Source organism: Ranitomeya variabilis, chromosome 7, assembly GCF_051348905.1.
Source record: "Ranitomeya variabilis isolate aRanVar5 chromosome 7, aRanVar5.hap1, whole genome shotgun sequence".
In the NCBI taxonomy this organism is placed as follows: domain Eukaryota; kingdom Metazoa; phylum Chordata; class Amphibia; order Anura; family Dendrobatidae; genus Ranitomeya; species Ranitomeya variabilis.
This window is the reverse complement of record NC_135238.1, coordinates 123,554,083-123,576,195: the sequence shown is the minus strand read 5'-3', so window position 1 is coordinate 123,576,195 and position 22,113 is coordinate 123,554,083. Positions and strand designations below refer to the sequence as shown.

At 43.2% G+C, this 22,113-nt stretch overlaps 1 protein-coding gene across 3 annotated transcripts in view; it reads left to right on the top strand.

Annotated features, from left to right (window-relative positions):
- The window catches only part of PIKFYVE (phosphoinositide kinase, FYVE-type zinc finger containing), a 450,712-nt gene that overhangs the window by 297,086 nt on the left and 131,513 nt on the right, over positions 1-22,113 (top strand). For all 3 annotated transcript variants that reach the window (XM_077275690.1, XM_077275691.1, XM_077275692.1), the window contains 2 exons: positions 5,765-5,848; positions 18,325-18,425. In XM_077275690.1, coding sequence (XP_077131805.1) covers positions 5,765-5,848; positions 18,325-18,425 — 185 coding nt within the window. The remainder of the gene's footprint in view (positions 1-5,764; positions 5,849-18,324; positions 18,426-22,113) is intronic.

Below are 22,113 nucleotides of genomic sequence, written 5' to 3'. Positions count from 1 at the left end.
TGGCGTTTTTTTCCAGTTTTTTTTGCGTCTTTTTTAGCATTTTGCAAGCGTAATTAGCTTGCAGAATGCTAAAGTTTTCCAAGCGATCTGTAGCATCGCTTGGAAAACTGACTGACAGGTTGGTCACACTTGTCACACATAGTGTTTGACAAGTGTGACGAACTTTTTACGATAGATGCTGCTTATGCAGCATCTATAGTAAAAGATAGAATGTTTAAAAATAATAAAAAAAATTAAAAAATGGTTATACTCACCCTCTGCAGACAGCCGATATCCTCAGCGGCGTCCGTTCCTAGATGGTGTGGTTCAGGACCTTTGATGACGTCGCGGTCACGTGAGCGGTCACATGACCGGTCTCGCGACCAATCAAAAAACAGCAACGTCATCGCAGGTCCTGAACCACACCATCTATAGGAACCGAAGCGGCAGCATGCAGCGGTGAGAGGGGGGAACACTTCGGGGGCCATCGAAGGTGAGTATATGACTATTTTTTATTTTAATTCTTTTTTTTTTTACCAATTATATGGTGCCCAGTCCGTGGAGGAGAGTCTCCTCTCCTCCACCCTGGGTACCAACCACATATAATCTGCTTACTTCCCGCATGGTGTGCACAGCGCCGTGCGGGAAGTAAGCAGATCAATGCACTCCTAGGTGTGCGGAATCCCCGCAATTCCGCATTTTTAATGAACATGTTGCTTTTTTTTCCGCAATGCGAATTTTTTAGCGGAAAAAAATGCAACATTTGCACAAAAAATGCGGAATACACTGTAAATAATAGGAGGCATATGTTAGCGTTTTTTTCGCGTTTTTATCACGTTTTTATAGCGAAAAAACGTGAAAAAACGCGAAGAATACTGAACGTGTGCACATGGCCTTACAGCGCTTTCATCCAGAAGTACTGAAAGCAGTGGATGAGAAAGACTGCATCCAAACCAATGAACCAGTGCCCAGCTCTTCCAGACAAACAAAGGAGCAGAGAACTTTGCAGCCATCAGTTGCAAGATATTTTGTCAGTGACAAAGTTACTGTGACAATGACAGTAGATACATTTAAAAAAACAGATCATAGAGCTTGTTGTAAAGGATAGTGTGCCTATTTCATTATTTTCACAACCAGCTTTGTGTGTCTGAATGGGGAAATGGCCCGCAAGCTTGGTGTTTCTCTGGAGAGAGAGAGTATTAGAAAATTAGTAATCGAAGAAGCTTTTAAACAAAAGGAAGAACTTAAAAAAAAACTCTCAAGGGACGCTTTCTGTTTCTTAAAATGGATGCCTGCACACGTCACAGAGTGAACTATTTTGCCATCAATGTCCGATTTGTTTGTGACAAAAATGAAATAGTTACCAAGACATTGGCAGTAAAAAACACCAAAGCTCATCACACCAGTGAGTTTCTCCAGGTCTTGGTGGAAAAGGTTCTGCAAGACTATGAACTTAAAAAAGAGCAAGTTCTTTCTGTCGTAACTGACAATGCTTCAAATATGATAAGTACTATTAAGCTAATGAATGAGAGTAATGATGGTGACCAGCAGCGAGAAGAACATTCTGGGTCCACAGACACAGAAATGTTTGAAATAGAGGAACACCGTATTGTAACTGAGGAGCAAACTGAAGTTGCTTCAGATGATCAGCAACATGATAGTTTAGATGATCTTGTTAAAACTGTGTCAATACGTTCTTTTATTCATCATATGCGCTGTGTTGTGCATACGCTACAGCTGGCTATAAGAGACAGTCTGCAAAAAGGACATGCTGCTGCACTGATGGCAAGGTGAGAAAATTGGCTACTGTTGCCAGAACCCCTAAAGTTGACTCAATTTTGAAGAGACGTGCTGGAAAAGGGGCAATTATTGATGAAGCCACACGATGGGGTAGTACTTACTTAATGATTCAGCGCTTGGTTGAACGGAAAACCTTTCTTGTAGACATGGCTAACCCTCAACTGATGCTAAATGAAAGTCAGTGGAATCAGGTGACCGAGCTGGAAAAATTGCTAGAGCACCCATTTACAGTGACTAAAAAATTACAAGCAGAGGACTTAACTCCAGGTATTTTCTTAAAGGAGTGGAAGAACCTGATGTTTCGCCTGTCCCAAAGAGGAGGGTTAATTGCAAGTGGCATTGCTACATCAATGAAACGGAGAGAGGAACTACTATTACAAAATAACATTCTTTTGGCAGCTGTTTATGTAGACCCAATGCATCGGATTCTTCTAGATGATCAACAGCTAACTAAAGGAAAAGAAGCTCTGTTTGAAATTAGCAGTAAGGATGAAAGGGTTGCAGAACAGTCAGGAGGAACAAGAAGAATTTGGTCGTCCTGCCACATCTTCACCCTCATCAACTGATGAAGAATTTAATTTAGAAAAATATTTGGATCACAAGGACCGTGCAAAGCGTTCCCGCATAGAAGAGTCATCCCCATCAAAGAACACAGCCAGTACATTTCAGCAGAATTTTTCATGTGCACTAAAAGAAATTGAGAAATTTGACCGGTCATCAAAAATAACAGTGCAACAAGCGATTCCTCTGTATCCTGACATTGTCAGAGATGTTGCCCGAGTGGTTACTGCTTTGCCACCAACCAGAGGCGTATCTAGGGTTTCTGGCACCCGGGGCAAGAATTCATTTTGGTGCCCCCCCAGGACACATGCGATTTTCACACTTAGTCATGCACCCATGAGTTCCTCTCCCTAATGCTCTCAATGTTCAGTGAAAAACAGAGAAGCAGAAAAGAAGCTCGTTGTCACAGGACCACCAGTATGAAAGTCGCATATGAGTGAAGTGTCCATGTGACGACTACTGGAACCTGCAGAGCTGAATCCTGACATCGCAGCTTCTGAATTCTCACAACTAATGTGCTGCACATTTTTAGGATTCTCCCTGGCTGGTGGACAGTCATGTCAGCACAAGCATGAGATTTGTATACTTCTGACCACATTCCGACTAGACGTGTCTGACCTCACTCCATTCATTTTTGAGTGAGGCCACACATGTCTAGTCAGCATGTGACCGCATGTATGTAAATCGCCAGCACGAGAGAATCCTGACAGCGTGCAGTGCGCACTGTGAGAATTCAGAAGTCTGCAGTCACCCGCATACATGTTTGCTCATACATGCCCTCATTCCCCAATACTGTTTCCTCATACATGCCAACCCATTCCCCTGTACTGTTTCCTCATATATGCCCCCCTTCTCCCCCTTTGCTCTTCATTTTGTGTCCTTAAATCCCCCGATCTCCTCTCCAAATCTCCCCACACAATAAATCCACCCATTCCCCACACAGCTCCTCATCATTCCCCCCCATTCCCCACACAGCATCCCATCATCCCCCCATTCCCCACACAGCGTCTCATCAGCCCCCTATTCTCCACACAGCATCTTATCATCCCCCCATTCCCCATACAGCGTCTCATCAGCTCCCATTCCCCACACAGCGTCTCATCATCCCCCATTCTCCAGACAGCTCCTCAACATTCTCCACACAGCTCCTCATCATTCCCCTATTCCCCACACAGCTCCTCATCATCCCCCATTCCCCACACAGCTCCTCATCATCCCCCATTCCCCACACAGCTCCTCATCATCCCCCATTCCCCACACAGCTCCTCATCATCTCCCCATTCCCCACACAGCGTCTCATCAGCCCCTTTCCAAATTACATCCTGAGAGCCTCACACTGAGTTCTGTGTCCTCATTCCCTTGTACCCTGGGTCCACCATGGTGCAGCTGCTCTCCTCACACGGCTCCATGCTGCAGCCCCTTGGACCTCTCTTCGCAGGGCTCCATGCTGCAGCTCCTCATTTCCGGCTTCTCTTCTCCACAGCAGCTTCCTGCAATCGACTCCTCCCCCTCAAAAAATCAACTCCAGTTTAGACCCTGCCCTGCAGTCAGATCTTCAATTGTACTCGTGTCTAAGATACGAGTACAATTGAATACTGGGAGCCGGCACGCTGCAGCTTCTCTGTGCCGGCTGTCAGCTTGACAGTCGGCACAGAGAACAGCTGACTCCCAGTCCGGGGGGCGGCAGAATGCAGCTGCCAGGGGAGACACTGCGGACCGCCGCATTAGGTGGCCCGACTGCGCCCCCCTGCCAGCTGTACCCGGGGCACATGCCCCGGCTGCCCCCCCCCCCTAGATACGCCACTGCCACCAACCCTAGTTAGTGTAGAGAGGTTGTTCTCTGCTCTCAAAATAATTAGATCAGATTTGAGGGCATCCATGAAGGAGGATCTGACAGAGGCAATACTTTTTCTGAGGACAAATTTATAGATTTGTTCTTATTAACTGCATAACAGTGTTTATTGCATATTTATTTACAAGAGTTTAGAAAAGTTATTTGCTATATTCTAATTGTATTCTAATAAATATAGTTTTTGCTCTAAGTGGTCTGATTACTTATATGATGGTGAGAAACTGAATAAGCACGATGTTAATATTTTACAACCGTAAATTTATTGTTACGAATTGGCCATTTATGAAGGAGTCGGAGCCGGAGTCGGAACCTGATAAAATCTAGGAGTCAGAGTCGCAACTGTGGCTTACCGACTCCACAGCCCTGGTGTGCATGAGACCTCAGGAATCTCCTTCACTTTTCCGGGGCTAGGAAAGACTTCAGGTTCTGTAACAAAACTTTGTAGAGATATGAGACAAAATCGCAGTGTGTGCACAGAGCCTTAAGGTACCTTCACACGAAACGACATTATAACGATATCGCTAGCAATCCGTGACGTTGCAGCGTCCTCGCTAGCGATATCGTTTCGTTTGACACGCAGCAGCGATCAGGATCCTGCTGTGATGTCGCTGGTCGCTGAATAAAGTCCAGAACTTTATTTGGTCGTCCGATCGCTGTGTATCGTTGTGTTTGAAAGCAAAAGCAACGATACCAGCGATATTTTACACTGGTAACCAGGGTAAACATCGGGTTACTAAGCGCAGGGCCGCGCTTAGTTACCCGATGTTTACCCTGGTTACTAGCGTAAAATGTAAAAAAAACAAACAGCACATACTCACATTGCGTCCCCTGCAGTCTGCTTCCTCCTCTGACTCAGCGCCGCAAAGTGAAAGTGAAAGCAGCACAGCGGTGACGTCACCGCTCTGCTCTCACTGTACGGCGCTCAGTCAGTCAGGAAGTGGACGCAGGGAGACGTGAATGTAAGTATGTGCTGTTTGTTTTTTTTAGATTTTACGCTGGTAACCAGGGTAAACATCGGGTTACTAAGCGCGGCCCTGCGCTTAGTTACCCGATGTTTACCCTGGTTACCAGGGGACCTCGGCATAGTTGATCGCTGGAGAGCGGTCTGTGTGACAGCTCTCCAGCGACCAAACAGCGACGCTGCAGCGATCGACATCGTTGTCGCTATCGCTGCAGCGTCGCTTCGTGTGAAGGTACCTTTATTGTTTTGTGTGCTACTGAAGAGAAATCACTAGTCACGTCAGAACTAGCAAGTCCCCTTTAATAAGGCTGAGGATACTAGAGAATTGGTGTTATAACTGGAGGAAGATTTTTAGTGAAGCTGCTAGTCAAACATTTATTGCTCCTGATGAATAAAATATGTAAGAAATCTTTAGTTACTGCTAAAAAGTTTTATCTCTGTAATTATTCCTTGTATCATGACAATGTGTACTTTATAAGATGGGCCGTCTCTGGCAGCGTGTGACATTAAGTGCTGCAAGGAAGTGGATGAATAATACATTGTAGAATGAAAGACCGTGAACATTCTAGGATAATAATTGATGATGTTCCTCTGCTCTGCTTAATTTCAAGCTGTAAAGAATACAGGAACGCCCTGGATGACTTGTCTCAGGCCTCGCTGAAGATCTGCCCAGAGGAAGGCGCTCTGCCCAGCAAGTATGTGCACCGTCTCTCATCCCACTCTGGTCTGTATACTGCCGTCTACCTGATGAAAGGAACGAGAACTTAAAGGTTTTCCGCTCCTGCACTTGAAGTGAAGTGATGAGCCTCACAACCGTGCCATCACTGCTGAACAAGCACAAAGTCACAGCCTTGTTCCCACAGGAGCCAATTATTACTTGTCATTAGTGACGCAGAACTGGGACACTCATGTTTTATCTGTTATTTCACTGAGGAAATGCTATTATACAGGCAAGAAATGTGCATGACAGATCGTCGTTTCTAAGGAAATCGATTTACAAAATCCATGTCAGCTGTTACTGTGCAAATTGCTCTTCAGAGAGGAAGAGGACTTGTACTTTATAGCGCCACCTGTAGAATTGCTGCTTCCAACAAGTGCTGTGCTCCTCTGGGAAATTTAATATGCAAAGTACCTCTTAATAGAAGAAGAGGACTTATACTCTATAGCGCCACCTGTTGGAAGCAGTGATTCAACAAGTCACTATCGACCCTTTAGCGGGCCTTGATGTGATTTGGGATAAAAGCCAAATCAGAATCTGTGTGAATACAGTGTTTTGTTTTATCATGTCAGTGCAACGTATGAGAACCGATTTGGCTAGGTAAGACGCTATAGAATGTCTTCTAAGGGGTAACTTTTCTCCTTGCAGAGGGTGACATACCTACCTGAGCCCGTATGTCACTCTCCGCAAGGAGAAAACTTACCCCTTGGACCTCAGTCCAGAGCCTCTCACCTAGCCAAATCAGTTCTCATACTTTGCACTGATGAAGGGCAATAGTCCGAAACACCGTGTCTGCAAATTGAGATTCTGATTTGGCTTTTATCCTAAGTCATATTTCAAGGCCCGCTATAGGGTCGATAGTGACCTGTAGATTCACTGCTTCCAACAGGTGGCGCTATAGAGTTAAAGTCCTCTTCCTTTCTGAAATGGCACTTTGAATATAAAATTTCCCAGAGGAGCATTGCAGGGAGAATAAGCCTCCTTACCTTGGCTGTTATTGTGACACCTCTTTTTCTTACAACAGCAAGGACTGCTAGTATAAATTCCACCACAAGCTATAGCTTTATAGTTTTAGATTTGCTTATGAATGTCCCATCAGTATTTTTGACATAATAGGTGTTTACAAGAAAAGTACTAATTCTTAATTCGGGACCCATACACATTAGATTGTTTTTCTGATAGCGATTCCTCCTGACGACCCCATACATTCACAGGTCTGCTCCACTCCTGTGTTCTCTATTACCAGACTTCTCCAGGGAGAACCGAAGAATCTGCCATCGAATTTCTACAGGCAAGATAATTTTTTCCCACAATAAGTGCTGTGGGACTGTTAGAAGACCTGTCAGCAGAACCTTCCACCCCTAAGTAAAGGCATGAGTGTAAAGCCCTGATAATGCTTTTTACATTCATACCTTGCTTGAAAATCATACCAAGAAAAAAAGCACCAAATGAACCAAAATATACTAAAAAGATATATAAACTTAATTATTGCACAACAGATTGTAAACAAATATTTATACAAACAGGGACAGGACAATGATACGCCGAGGGATGAAGCCATAGTAGTGGAACAGGTTAAGAAATTGCAAGATACCCAGGCCAAGCTAATAGGGCAAACGGATCATAAAGTGCAGTTGTATAGTGCTGATAAAGTGTAGCATAGTGCAAAAACTATATATACATACCGCTAGTGTGAAGCACTAAATGCGTACAAAATACACTTAAGCTGCCAGCCATTAAGGCAGCAAGATACTAGGCCTGGAAGCATAAATGTACCATATAATGTAGAGCCAAGGATTACCTGTATGGCCGCGGCGACACCCACCTTAACGAGCATTACGGCAGCAGTGCCTTCTTCCGGGGTATGGCATCAGGGAGGAAAGTGGGCTTTAAATACATATAATGAACCAATCAGTGCGGCTGAGGGAAATGATGACCACTCTAAGACGGCGCATGCGCAGACGGCCAGCAACCTCACTGCACATCACCAGGGGCATCACTGGATGTGTAGGCAAGCGCTGCCAGGCCCCGCCCACATGAAACACGTGGACGAAATAGCCGGCGCCAGCACACACAGAGCCGGAGAAGACGCCGCCAGCGATGCCCAGCCACGGAGCACCGCTGCGCATGCGCACAGAGCAAGTACCCACACAGCGCAGAAAATCAAGGATGATGACACAGTATTGGAAAAAGTGAAAGGTGAGTAAACTGGGTAAAAAGGGCTAGTGGAAAAAATACCCAGTGATCGAATTAATAGTGATTGGGGCAAAATCCGAGAGTGCTATACAAATGATATATGACACATATCCGCATAAATAATACATATAACGTTAAAGCACCAATGTGACGATATATGCGTGAAAGAATCAAAATGCAAAGTAATATACATAAATACTGTATAATAGATTATGATACATAAATGTGTATCCATATTATATAAAACAAACATGCAAATAATGTGACAGTGAGAAGTATGAGTGAATAAATACACCATATAAATGACTAACATATAACATTAATGATAAACGGGATATCATCCATCTTCAAGGGGAAACTTGACCCATAGTGAAGTATGCGCCCAAAGGATAAATAACATGAAGACCAAAATCCATATATTACTGACTAAAACAAAAGAATATACAAATGGTTAAAATATGCAATATGCGCATGGAAAAACTAAAAGAAGAAGATTTATTAAAAATTAACAGATGCCAATTAAAAAACATGGGACAAGTGATTAAAGAAAGGGAGCAAAACTCAACATTTCATTAAGGCCAAGCGGTTGTATAGTTTTAAGCCTCCATATCCACCGGGATTCTTTCTGTGCCAAAATTTGGCTCAAATTACCACCTCAGAGGTTTGATACTATCCGATCTATCCCTTTGACTTTAAAACCTGAAGGATCACACGAATAGTGCAACTTAAAATGTTGAGGGATTGTTTTCAAGGACTCAACATCAGCCTCCTTGGCTGCTGCTAGTATATCACGGACATGTTCCCGTACACGGACCTTGAGGGCCCTTGTCGTGAGGCCCACATAGATCTTATTGCACGGGCATGTATCGTGATAAACGACCATCGTTGTTGTGCATGTTATTCTTTGAGTAATCAGAAACTCTTTGCCCTCAGATGATAAGAAATGGTTAGCACTAACAATATTTGAGCAAGCCACACAATTCCCGCAGGGTCTGCAACCCCAAGGAGAACCACAGGAAACAGGCTCTGCAGAAAAAATGGGAGGCTTCTTGACAGGTTTCTAATAACTCCTAACCAGGTGGTCACACAAATTTTGTGACCTACGTGCTGTAATGGAGGGTTTTGATGGTAAGTATTGCCTAAGAATGGGATCAGCAATAAGTATGGGCCAGTACTTGGCCAGATTCCTGCATCTCTCTCCAGCGTGAGTGGAACTGTGTCACCAACCTTACCTGGTTAGTAGTCTTAATTTTGGCAGTTGAATACAGAAGCTGATGTCTGTCCGTGTTCTTGGCCCTATTATAGGCCTTTTTAATGCTCCTTTTACTATAGCCGCGATTTAAAAAACTAGTCTTCATATCTTCAGCATGAGTCTCAAAAGCTTCTTTTGAGGAGCAAATTCTCCTGATCCGGAGGAACTGGCCAGTGGAAGCGGCATTAATTACATGTGGCTGATGTGACGATGATGAATGAAGCACCGAATTAACCGCCGTTTCCTTACGGAAAGCATTGGCCACCAACATACCATCCATACCCCTCTCCACCAGTACATCTAAAAAAGCAATGCGAAAAAAAATCTAATTTGTAAGTCATATGTATATTAAGCTGATTGTCTTTTAATTCACGAAAAAAGACTGTAACTCAAAAGAAGTACCTCGCCAGATCAGGAAAATGTCGTCGATGTAGCGGGTCCAAAAATGACCCTCTCCACCAACGAACCCCGATCCGACGAGAATAGATCCCTCTCCCACAGCCCCAGGAACAGGTTAGCGTACGAAGGTATGCACGCAGCACCCATAGCTGTCCCCTGGATTTGTAGCTAGAAGGATCCGTTAAACAAAAAGAAATTGTGGGTCAAAAGAAATTTCAACAAAAGTTCCAAGAAATTAGTGTCACTGGAGGAGAGGCTAGTCATAGACAAGAAGTAGGAAACAGCACTCAAACCATACTGGTGGCGGATATTGGTGTATAACGACTATACGTCACATGTGACGAGGAGCATGTCCTCATCAACATGTACGGAGTCGATTTTTTTTTTTTTAAATCTGAAGTATCCTTTAAATATGAAGGAATGCTCTCCACCAGGGGCTTTAGAAATGAATCAATGTATTTTCCAATGCCCTCCGTAAGACCACCCACCCCAGAGATGATGGGCCTACCTGGGGGACTTTGGGGGTTCTTGTGGATCTTTGGTAAAAGGTACAGAGTTGGAATACAGCTGTCCTTTGTCAGCAAGATATCTCGAACTTGTGTCATGATTACACCTTCACAAACAGCCTTCTGTAGGATTTTACTTAATTCCTCCTTATAAGAAATTGAAGGGTTAAACGTCAACTTCTTGTAGCATGCTGGATCCCTGAGGAGACTATGTACCTCTGCCAAATACATTTTGGTAGGCCAAACCACAACATTCCCCCCTTGTCTGCTGTTTTAAATACCACGTCCTTGAGTTGTTTTAATCTCCTCAAGCCAAGTTGTTCAGCTCGGGAGAGATTATTATGTTGAATAGAGGTGGAAATCTGTTCAAAAGCATTAGTAGAGTTTTACAAAAATATCAACATTGGGACACAGAGACAAGGAGGGGAACTTTCTGGATCTAGGGCGTAACGCCCCTAGTGATGTGCAGTGCGGTTGCTGGCCGTCAGCGCATGCGCCGTCTTAGAGCGATCGTCATTTCCCTCAGCCGCACTGATTGGTTCGTTATATGTATTTAAAGCCCACTTTCCTCCTTGATGCCATACCCCCGGAAGAAGGCACTGCTGCCGAAACGCGCATTGGGGTGGGTGTCGCCGCGGCCATACATAGCGGTGTGTATGTGTGTATATATATATATATATATATATATATATATATATATATATATATATATATATATATATATATATGTGTGTGTGTGTGTGTGTGTGTGTATATATATATATATATATATATATATATATATACACAGTACAGACCGAAAGTTTGAACACACCTTCTCATTTAAAGATTTTTCTGTATTTTCATGACTATGAAAATTGTACATTCACGCTGAAGGCATCAAAACTATGAATTACCACATGTGAAATTATATACTTAACAAAAAAGTGTGAAACAACTGAAATTATGTCTTATATTCTAGGTTCTTCAAAGTAGCCAACAAAATGGATGAATTAGAGCTAATGTTGTTGGAGCATAATTATGACATGGTGGGGATATCTGAGACGTGGCTGGATGAGAGCCATGACTGGGCTGTTAACTTGCAGGGCTATAGCCTGTTCAGAAATGACCGTACAGATAAGCGAGGGGGAGGGGTGTGTCTATATGTAAAATCTTCCTTAAAACCCATCCTGCGTGATAATATAGGTGAATTTATTGAAAATGTAGAGTCCCTGTGGGTGGAGATAAGGGGAGGGGGAAAAAATAATAAATTACTGATAGGGGTTTGTTATAAATCTCCAAAACTAATGGAAGCAATGGAGAATATCCTCGTAAAGCAAATAGATGAAGCTGCGACTCAAGGTGAAGTCATTATTATGGGGGACTTCAACTACCCTGAAATAGATTGGGGAACAGAAACCTGCAGTTCCAGCAAAGGTAATCGGTTTTTGACAACTATGAGAGATAATTACCTTTCACAACTGGTTCAGGACCCAACAAGAAGGGGGGCACTGCTAGACCTAATATTAACAAACAGGCCAGACCGCATATCAAATATAAGGGTTGGGGGTCACTTGGGGAATAGTGATCACAAAATAATAAGTTTTCATGTAACCTTTAATAAGATGGGTAGTAGGGGGGTGACAAGGACACTAAACTTCAGGAGGGCAAATTTCCAACGGATGAGAGAGGATCTTGGTGCAATTAACTGGGACGATATCCTGAGACACAAAAATACACAAAGAAAATGGGAGACATTTATTAGCATCCTGGATAGGACCTGTGCACAGTATATACCGTATGGGAATAAACATACTAGAAATAGGAGGAAACCAATATGGCTAAATAAAGCTGTAAGGGGCGCAATAAGGGACAAAAAGAAAGCATTTAGAGAATTAAAGGAAGTAGGTAGTGAGGAGGCATTAAATAAATACAGAAAATTAAATAAATTCTGTAAAAAGCAAATCAAGGTAGCAAAGATTGAGACAGAGAGACTCATTGCCAGAGAGAGTAAAAATAATCCCAAAATATTCTTTAACTATATAAATAGTAAGAAACTAAAAAATGACAGTGTTGGCCCCCTTAAAAATAATCTGGGTGAAATGGTGGATGAGGATGAGGAAAAAGCCAATATGCTAAATGACTGTTTTTCATCAGTATTTACAAAAGAAAATCCCATGGCAGACAAAATGACTAGTGATAAAAAATCCCCATTAAGGGTATGTGCACACGTCCAGATTTCTTGCAGAAATTTCCTGAAGAAAACCGGAAATTTTCTGCAAGAAATCCGCGTTTTTTTTCCGTTTTTTTCACGTTTTTTTTAGCATTCTGCAAGCGTAATTAGCTTGCAGAATGCTAAAGTTTTCCAAGCGATCTGTAGCATCGCTTGGAAAACTGACTGACAGGTTGGTCACACTTGTCAAACATACTGTTTGACAAGTGTGACCAACTTTTTACTATAGATGCAGCTTATGCAGCATCTATAGTAAAAGATAGAATGTTTAAAAATAATAAAAAAAATAAAAAAAATGGTTATACTCACCCAGACATCTCCTCAGCGGCGTCCGTTCCTCTTCCTATAGCTGCTGTGCGCGCAGGACCTTCCATGACGTCGCGGTCATGTGAGCAGTCACGTGAGCGGTCACATGACCGCTCACGACCAATCACAAGACAGTGACGTCATCACAGGTCCTTCACCGCACAGCAGCTATAGGAACCAAAGCGGCAGCATGCAGCGGTGAGGCGGGAAGACATCGAGGGTGAGTATAGGACTATTTTTTATTTTAATTCTTTTATTTTTGACCAATTATATGGTGCCCAGTGCGTGGAGGAGAGTCTCCTCTCCTCCACCCTGGGTACCAACCGCACATAATCTGCTTACGTCCCGCATGGTGGGCATAGCCCCGTGCGGGAAGTAAGCAGATCAATGGACTCCTAGGTGTGCGGAATCCCCGCAATTCCGCATTTTTAATGAACATGTTGCTTTTTTTTCCGCGATGCGATTTTTTCGTGGAAAAAATCGCAACATTTGCACAAAAAATGCGGAATACACTGTAAATAATAGGAGGCATATGTTAGCGTTTTTTTCGCGTTTTTATCACGTTTTTATAGCGAAAAAAACGCGAAAAATCCTGAACGTGTGCACATGGCCTAAATGTCACCTGCTTAACCCAGCAGGAAGTACAGCGGCGTCTAAAAATATCTAAAATTGACAAATCTCCGGGCCCGGATGGGATACACCCCCGAGTACTGCAGGAACTAAGTACAGTCATTGATAGACCATTATTTAAGACTCCATAATAACAGGGTCTGTACCACAGGACTGGCGTATAGCAAATGTGGTGCCAATATTCAAAAAAGGGGCAAAAACTGAACTCGGTAATTATAGGCCAGTAAGCTTAACCTCTACTGTGGGTAAAATCCTGGAGGGCATTCTAAGGGATGCTATACTGGAGTATCTGAAGAGGAATAACCTCATGACCCAGTATCAGCACGGGTTTACTAGGGACCGTTCATGTCAGACTAATTTGATCAGCTTCTATGAAGAGGTAAGTTCCGGACTGGACCAAGGGAACCCAGTGGACGTAGTATATATGGACTTTTCCAAAGCTTTTGATACGGTGCCACACAAGAGGTTGTTACATAAAATGAGAGTAATGGGGATAGGGGAAAATATGTGTAAGTGGGTTGAGAGCTGGCTCAGGGATAGGAAACAAAGGGTGGTTATTAATGGAGCACACTCGGACTGGGTCACGGTTAGCAGTGGGGTACCACAGGGGTCAGTATTGGGCCCTCTTCTTTTTAACATATTAATGACCTTGTAGGGGGCATTCAGAGTAGAATTTCAATATTTGCAGATGACACTAAACTCTGCAGGGTAATCAATACAGGGGAGGACAATTTTATATTACAGGATGATTTATGTAAACTAGAAGCTTGGGCTGATAAATGGCAAATGAGCTTTAATGGGGATAAATGTAAGGTCATGCACTTGGGTAGAAGTAATAAGATGTATAACTATGTGCTTAATTCTAAAACTCTGGGCAAAACCGTCAATGAAAAAGACCTGGGTGTATGGGTGGATGACAAACTCATATTCAGTGGCCAGTGTCAGGCAGCTGCTACAAAGGCAAATAAAATAATGGGATGTATTAAAAGAGGCATAGATGCTCATGAGGAGAACATAATTTTACCTCTATACAAGTCACTAGTTCGACCACACTTAGAATACTGTGCACAGTTCTGGTCTCCGGTGTATAAGAAAGACATAGCTGAACTGGAGCGGGTGCAGAGAAGAGCGACCAAGGTTATTAGAGGACTGGGGGGTCTGCAATACCAAGATAGGTTATTACACTTGGGGCTATTTAGTTTGGAAAAACAAAGACTAAGGGGTGATCTTATTTTAATGTATAAATATATGAGGGGACAGTACAAAGACCTTTCTGATGATCTTTTTAATCATAGACCTGAGACAGGGACAAGGGGGCATCCTCTACGTCTGGAGGAAAGAAGGTTTAAGCATAATAACAGACGCGGATTCTTTACTGTAAGAGCAGTGAGACTATGGAACTCTCTGCCGTATGATGATGTAATGAGTGATTCATTAATTAAATTTATGAGGGGACTGGATACCTTTCTGGAAAAGTATAATGTTACAGGGTATATACACTAGATTCCTTGATAAGGCGTTGATCCAGGGAACTAGTCTGATTGCCGTATGTGGAGTCGGGAAGGAATTTTTTTCCCCATGGTGGAGTTACTCTTTGCCACATGGGGTTTTTTTGCCTTCCCCTGGATCAACATGTTAGGGCATGTTAGGTTAGGCTATGGGTTGAACTAGATGGACTTACAGTCTTCCTTCAACCTTAATAACTATGTAACTATGTAACTATGTAGCCACCTTTTGCTTTGATGACTGCTTTGCACACTCTTGGCATTTTCTTGATGAGCTTCAAGAGGTAGTCACCGGGAATGGTCTTCAAACAATCTTGAAGGAGTTCCCAGAGATGCTTAGCACTTGTTGGCCCTTTTGCCTTCACTCTGTGGTCCAGCCCACCCCAAACCATCTCGACTGGGTTCAGGTCTGGTGACTGTGGAGGCCAGGTCATCTGGCGTAGCACCCCATCACTCTCCCTCTTGGTCAAATACCCCTTACACAGCCTGGAGGTGTGTTTGGGGTCATTGTCCTGTTGAAAAATAAATGATGGTCCATCTAAACGCAAACCGGATGGAATAGTATGCTGCTGCATGCATGCATGCTATGGTAGCCATGCTGGTTCAGTATTCCTTACATTTTGAGTAAATCCCAAACAGTGTCACCAGCAAAGCACCCCCATACCATCACACCTCCTCCTCCATGCTTCACGGTGGGAACCAGGCATGTAGAGTCCATCCGTTCACCTTTTCTGCGTCGCACAAAGACACGGTGGTTGGAACCAAAAATGCTTAAATTTGGACTCATCAGACCAAAGCACAGATTTCCACTGGTCTAATGTCCTTGTGTTCTTTAGCCCAAACAAGTCTCTTCTGCTTGTTGCCTGTCCTTAGCAGTGGTTTCCTAGCAGCTATTTTACCATGAAGGCCTGCTGCACAAAGTCTCCTCTTAACAGTTGTTATAGAGATGTGTCTGCTGCTAGAACTCTGTGTGGCATTGACCTGGTCTCTAATCTGAGCTGCTGTTAACCTGCGATTTCAGAGGCTGGTGACTCGGATAAACTTATCCTCAGAAGCAGAGGTGACTCTGGGTCTTCCTTTCCTGGGGCGGTCCTCATGCGAGCCAGTTTCTTTGTAGCGCTTGATAGTTTTTGCCACTGCACTTGGGGACACTTTCAAAGTTTGCCCAATTTTTCGGACTGACTGACCTTCATTTCTTAAAGTAATGATGGCCACTCGTTTTTCTTAGCTGCTTTTTTCTTGCCATAATACAAATTCTAACAGTCTATTCAGTAGGACTATCAGCTGTGTATCCACCAGACTTCTGCACAACACAACTGATGGTCCCAACCCCATTTATAAGGCAAGAAATCCCACTTATTAAACCTGACAGGGCACACCTGTGACTGGAAAACCATTCCCGGTGACTACCTCTTGAAGCTCATGAAGAGAATGCCAAGAGTGTGCAAAGCAGTCATCAAAGCAAAAGGAGGCTACTTTAAAGAACCTAGAATATAAGACATAATTTCAGTTGTTTCACACTTTTTTGTTAAGTATATAATTCCACATGTTAATTCATAGTTTTGATGCCTTCAGTGTGAATGTACAATTTTCATAGTCATGAAAATATAGAAAAATCTTTAAATGAGAAGGTGTGTCCAAACTTTTGGTTTGTACTGTATGTGTGTGTATATATATATATATATATATATATATATATATATATATATATGTATATATATATAGTTTTTGCACTATGCTACACTTTATCAGCACTGTACATCTGCACTATATGATCCGATTGCCCTATTGGCTTGGCCTGGCTATCTTGCAATGTGTTAACCTGTTCCACTACTGCGGCTTCATCCCTCGGCGTATCATTGTCCTGTCCCTGTTTGTATAAATATTTGTTTACAATCTGTTGTGCAATAATAAAGTTTATATATCTTTTTAGTATATTTTGGTTCATTTGGTGCTTTTTTTCTTGGTATGATTTTCATGGTTGTGCACTGAACCCTGCTTTATGCAGCCTTGCACCTTCTTACACTTTTTCACTCTCTCACTAAGCATTTTGGTGTTGGCTGGGTATATAGGTGTTTGAATTCATACCTTGCTTGTAGTATTTTGTTGGGGCATTTTTGTGAAATCCATTCTTGAAGTTTTAAAGGGGTATTCTCATCTCCAAGATCCTATCCCAATATGTAGTAGGTTTTATAATATTAGCAAATACCTCCAATTAGAAATCTAGTATAGTTCTTCTGATAAGCTATGCCACTTACCCAATGTGTAAGACGTTGCAGTAACTTAATTTAAAAAACTGACCGTCCCTTCCAAACATAGAATAAGTGTGAACAGGTGCTGAACCTAGAGTCACCAACTCGTATACAGTCAAATAAATAAGGCAGCACACTGCGGTGCTAAAATTTGCAAACATCAAACATGAAAATTGAACTGCATTACTGCACTAGAAATATGAAAAAATGAGTGTTTAGCGCATAAATTGGCCAATTCGTTTATTCTCAGCTAGGAAAGGAAAGTTAAGGACCTGGTATATGAGAGATGCCTTAATGTGGCTACCAGGTACACATGAATTGGCCAATTTATGCGCTAAACGCTCTCATTTTTTCATATTTCTAGTGCACTAATGCAGTTCAATTTTCATGTTTCATGTTTGCATGTTTTAGCGCCGCAGTGTGCTGCCTTATTTATTTGATTGCAGTAACTTAGTTATCCATTGTTACTGCCACTGACAAACACATTTAATTAGTTGTTAGTGGTTGTAACCACGGAAGCAAAGTGTCCACACCTCTGCCTTGTGATTAAATCTTAATCTTTAAGGATGGATTTCTCAAAAATGCCCCATGTCCTACTACAAACATTAAATGGGCTTTACACTCGTGCTTTGTTAGGGTTCGAATACCCATTTAAAGGCCTCCCATGCACATTACTTTCAGCTGACCCCACCTATAATGGCAGTTTTGGCCGACTTTAGTCCAATATGTATGGGGCCTTCAGACCATTATATTGGCACAGTTTTCATTGACCTTTCCAGCAGAGTCCATGTATACCGTAGGCTTGCCTGTATTGTACAAGACTTGTGTTCTAGCATTTCCATCATTGTCTTGGATGAATGATATACAGTACAAGACATTGCACCTGTGTAAAGGTGGGTAAGTGAGAAGTAAAAATAATTGCAACTATGGCACAAGACGGGTTTATAAGTGTAGTTACACTACTGATCAGCCATGATTGTACAATAAACGATTGCCACATTCATGGCCCCTCCTCAACAATGGCGACCAATTAAAGGTTATATTATCATGCGGGAAGTGGAGGTACAACCTGTTTGCAAAGTATGGTGGATTTTACCATATTTCCAACTATTTTACCATGTGATATACATATTAGTAAATCTTTCCAAAAAATCCTAGAATTAATGCTCGGTTTTGCTTTTTTTTCTGTTTATAGCATGATGGACAGTAGGCCAAAAACCAGCAGTCCGGCAAAAATTCAAGAAAACAGCTTGTCTCAGTCTAACCGTACGGTGGAAGCGGAACCTCCGAGCACTGGTACGTGAGTAGAGCGTTCGTCTGTTTCTCTTTTCTTGTTATATCATACTAAGCGTAGAACAAAACTACCACTGGTTCTTCAGAGCAGAGGCAACAATTAGCAGAACACTAAAGGTACCGTCACATTAAGCGACGCTGCACCCTGGTTACCAGTGTAAATGTAAAAAAACCAAACACTACATACTTACATTCCGGTGACTGTCGCTTCCCCCGGCGTCCGCTTCCCTGCACTGTGTAAGCGCCGGCCCTAAAGCAGAGCGGTGACGTCACCGCTGTGCTCTGCTTTACGGCGCTGACACAGTGCAGGGAAGCGGACGCCGGGGACCCGACAGACACCGGAATGTAAGTATGTAGTGTTTGGTTTTTTTTACATTTACAATGGTAACCAGGGTAAATATCGGGTTACTAAGCGCGGCCCTGCGCTTAGTAACCCGATGTTTACCCTGGTTACCAGTGAAGACATCGCTGAATCAGCGTCACACACGCTGACTCAGCGATGTCAGCGGGTGATCCAGCGACAAAATAAGGTGCTGGCCTTCTAGCTCCGACCAACGATGTCACAGCAGGATCCTGATCGCTGCTGTGTGTCAAACACAATGATATCGCTATCCAGGACGCTGCAACGGCACAGATCGCTATCGTTATCGTTGTTAAGTTGTTCAGTGTGAAGGTACCTTAAGGCTTCGCTCACACGAGTGTATAACATGACGTTTTATCAGATAACACTCGGACCAATGTTATACTAAGGGGCATTGCAGATCTGCAATTTTTTGTCTCATGACAATTTGGTATAAGAGAACAGTCTCCGCATGCTGTTAGAACATCCGATGATCCGATCAGATGCACCCATACAAGTCTGTGCACGCGTGAAACATCGGACTACAGTCTGTTGTAATTCAAGTGCAGTCTGACATGCGCGGACTGAGACAAGGAAGAAGATGGAGAAATTAAATTTAAATTTAGACAGATTCTCTCGCATGAGATAATGGATGGCTGTTTGTCCCCAGCTTAAAGGTGTGATCTTCATCTAAATCAGATCAATATTTGATGTAACTAGTCTTTGCATTCAAATATAGCATAAAAGCATCAATTCTCCTAGGTACAAGTGCACACAGTTTTTGAGGGTACTCGGCAGGTAGGTTGTTCTAAACATTTTGAAGAACTAACCACAGAAATTCTGTAAATGTAGGCTTGTGCAGATCTTTCTCTTCTTGTAATCCCAGACAGACTCGTCCCCAGACTAAATGTTGTCCAGATCAGGGCTCTGTGCGGCCATATCATCACTTCCAGGATTCTTTTGTTCTTTTCCACAGAAGATAATTCTTAAAGGGAACCTGTCACCCCCAAAAATCGATGGTGAGGTAAGCCCACCGTCATCAGGGGCTTATCTACAGCATTCTGTAATGCTGTAGATAAGCCCCCGATGTTACCTGAAAGAGGAGAAAAAGAGGTTAGATTATACTCACCCAGGGGCGGTCCCGCTGCGGTCCGGGTCCGATGGGTGTCTCAGGTCCGGCCCGGCGCCTCCTATCTTCATTCCATGACGTCCTCTTCTGGTCTTCACGCCGCGGCTGCGGCGCAGGTGTGCTTTGTCTGCCCTGCAAAGTACTGCATTGAGCAGGTGCCGGGACAGGTCAGAGAGGCCCAGCGCCTGCGCACTGCAGTACTTTGCTCTGCCCTCAACAGGGCTGACAAAAGTACGCCTGCGCCGCAGCTGCGGCATTAAGACCAGAAGAGGACGTCATGGAATGAAGATGGGAGGCTCCGGACCAGACCTTAGACACCTATCGGGCCCGGACCGCAGCAGGACCTGTTGTGAACTCTGTTTTCGGGCTCCCTCTTGTGGTCACTGGTGGTATGGTGTGACTTTTGCTTTGGGCTCCCCCTGGTGGCTTTGTTTGTTATCCTGCTGGTCCCTGGCTATCAGCTGGTTCGTTATCCTCTGGGAGGTTCCTATATAGCTCTGTTTTACTTCCACTTGTGGCCGGCTGTCAATGTAATCAGTGCTACTCAGATTCCTTCTGACTACCTTGCTCCCAGTCCATCCAGGATAAGCTAAGTTTTGTTTGCTCATTTTTTGATCAGTAGTGTTTATCATGTTTTCTGTTCCAGCTTGCTAAAATGTAATTCCCTCGCTTGCTGGTTGCTCTAGTGGGCTGAGTTTCTCCCCACACACCGTTAGTTGGTGTGTGGGTTCTTGAAATCTCAGGATGGATATTTTGTAAGGGTTTTTTATTGATCGCATAGACCCCTGCTCTATTTTCTGCTTTCTAGTACTAGTGGGCCTCTTTTGCTGAATCTGATTTCATCCCTATGTATGTGCCTTCTTCTTACTTCACCGTTAATATTTGTTGGGGGCTTCTATATCTTTGGGGATTATTTCTCTGGAGGCAAGCGAGGTCTTTCTTTCTCTTTAGGGGTAGCTAGTTCCTCAGGCTGGCTCGAGACGTCTAAGAATTTTTTAGGCACGTTCACCGGCTACCTCTAGTTGTTTTGGATAGGTTCAGATTTGCGATCAGTCCAGTTACCATCTCCCTAGAGCTCGTCCTTAGTTTAATCACTTGCTGATCTATCTGTGATCCTCCGCCACTTGGGATCATAACAGGGATCGCCCCTGGGTGAGTATAATCTAACCTCTTTTTCTCATAATAATAATAATAATAATAATTTTTATTTATATAGCGCCAACATATTCCGCAGCGCTTTACAACTTATAGAGGGGACTTGTACAGACAATAGACATTACAGCATAACAGAAATCACAGTTCAAAATAGATACCAGGAGGAATGAGGGCCCTGCTCGCAAGCTTACAAACTATGAGGAAAAGGGGAGACACGAGAGGTGGATGGTAACAATTGCTTTAGTTATTTGGACCAGCCATAGTGTAAGGCTTGGGTGTTCATATAAAGCTGCATGAATCAGTTAACTGCCTAAGTATGTAACGGTACAGACACAGAGGGCTATTAACTGCATAAAGTGTATGAGAACATGATGCGAGGAACCTGATTATGTGTTTTGTTTTTTTTTCTATTTTTAATAGGCCACACAGGGATAGTTAGGTTAATGCGTTGAGGCGGTAGGCCAGTCTGAACAAATGCGTTTTTAGGGCACGCTTAAAACTGTGGGGATTGGGGATTAATCGTATTAACCTAGGTAGTGCATTCCAAAGAATCGGCGCAGCACGTGTAAAGTCTTGGAGACGGGAGTGGGAGGTTCTGATTATTGAGGATGCTAACCTGAGGTCATTCTCATCTTTTAGGTAACATCGGGGGCTTATCTACAGCATTACAGAATGCTGCAGATAAGCCCCTGATGACGGTCAACTTACCTCACCATCGATTTTGAGGTGACAGGTTCCCTTTAATGAGATTGACTGTATGTTTGGGGTTGTTTTCCTGCTGCAATATAAATTCTAGCAAATCAATGGTATTGCTTGGATTAGTACCTGCTTATATTTCTCAGTATTGAGGTCTCTGTTAATCCTGACCAAGTCCTCAACTCTGTTTGCAGCCCCAAACTTGCAGGAACCTCCACCATGATTCACTGTTGCCTGTAGACACTCACTGTACTGCTCTCCAGCCCTCTGACAAACAAGCTGCCTTCTCTTACAGCCAGCTATTTCACATTTTGACTCATTAGTCTAGAGCACCTGCTGCCATTTTTCTACACACCAGTTCCTATGTTTTC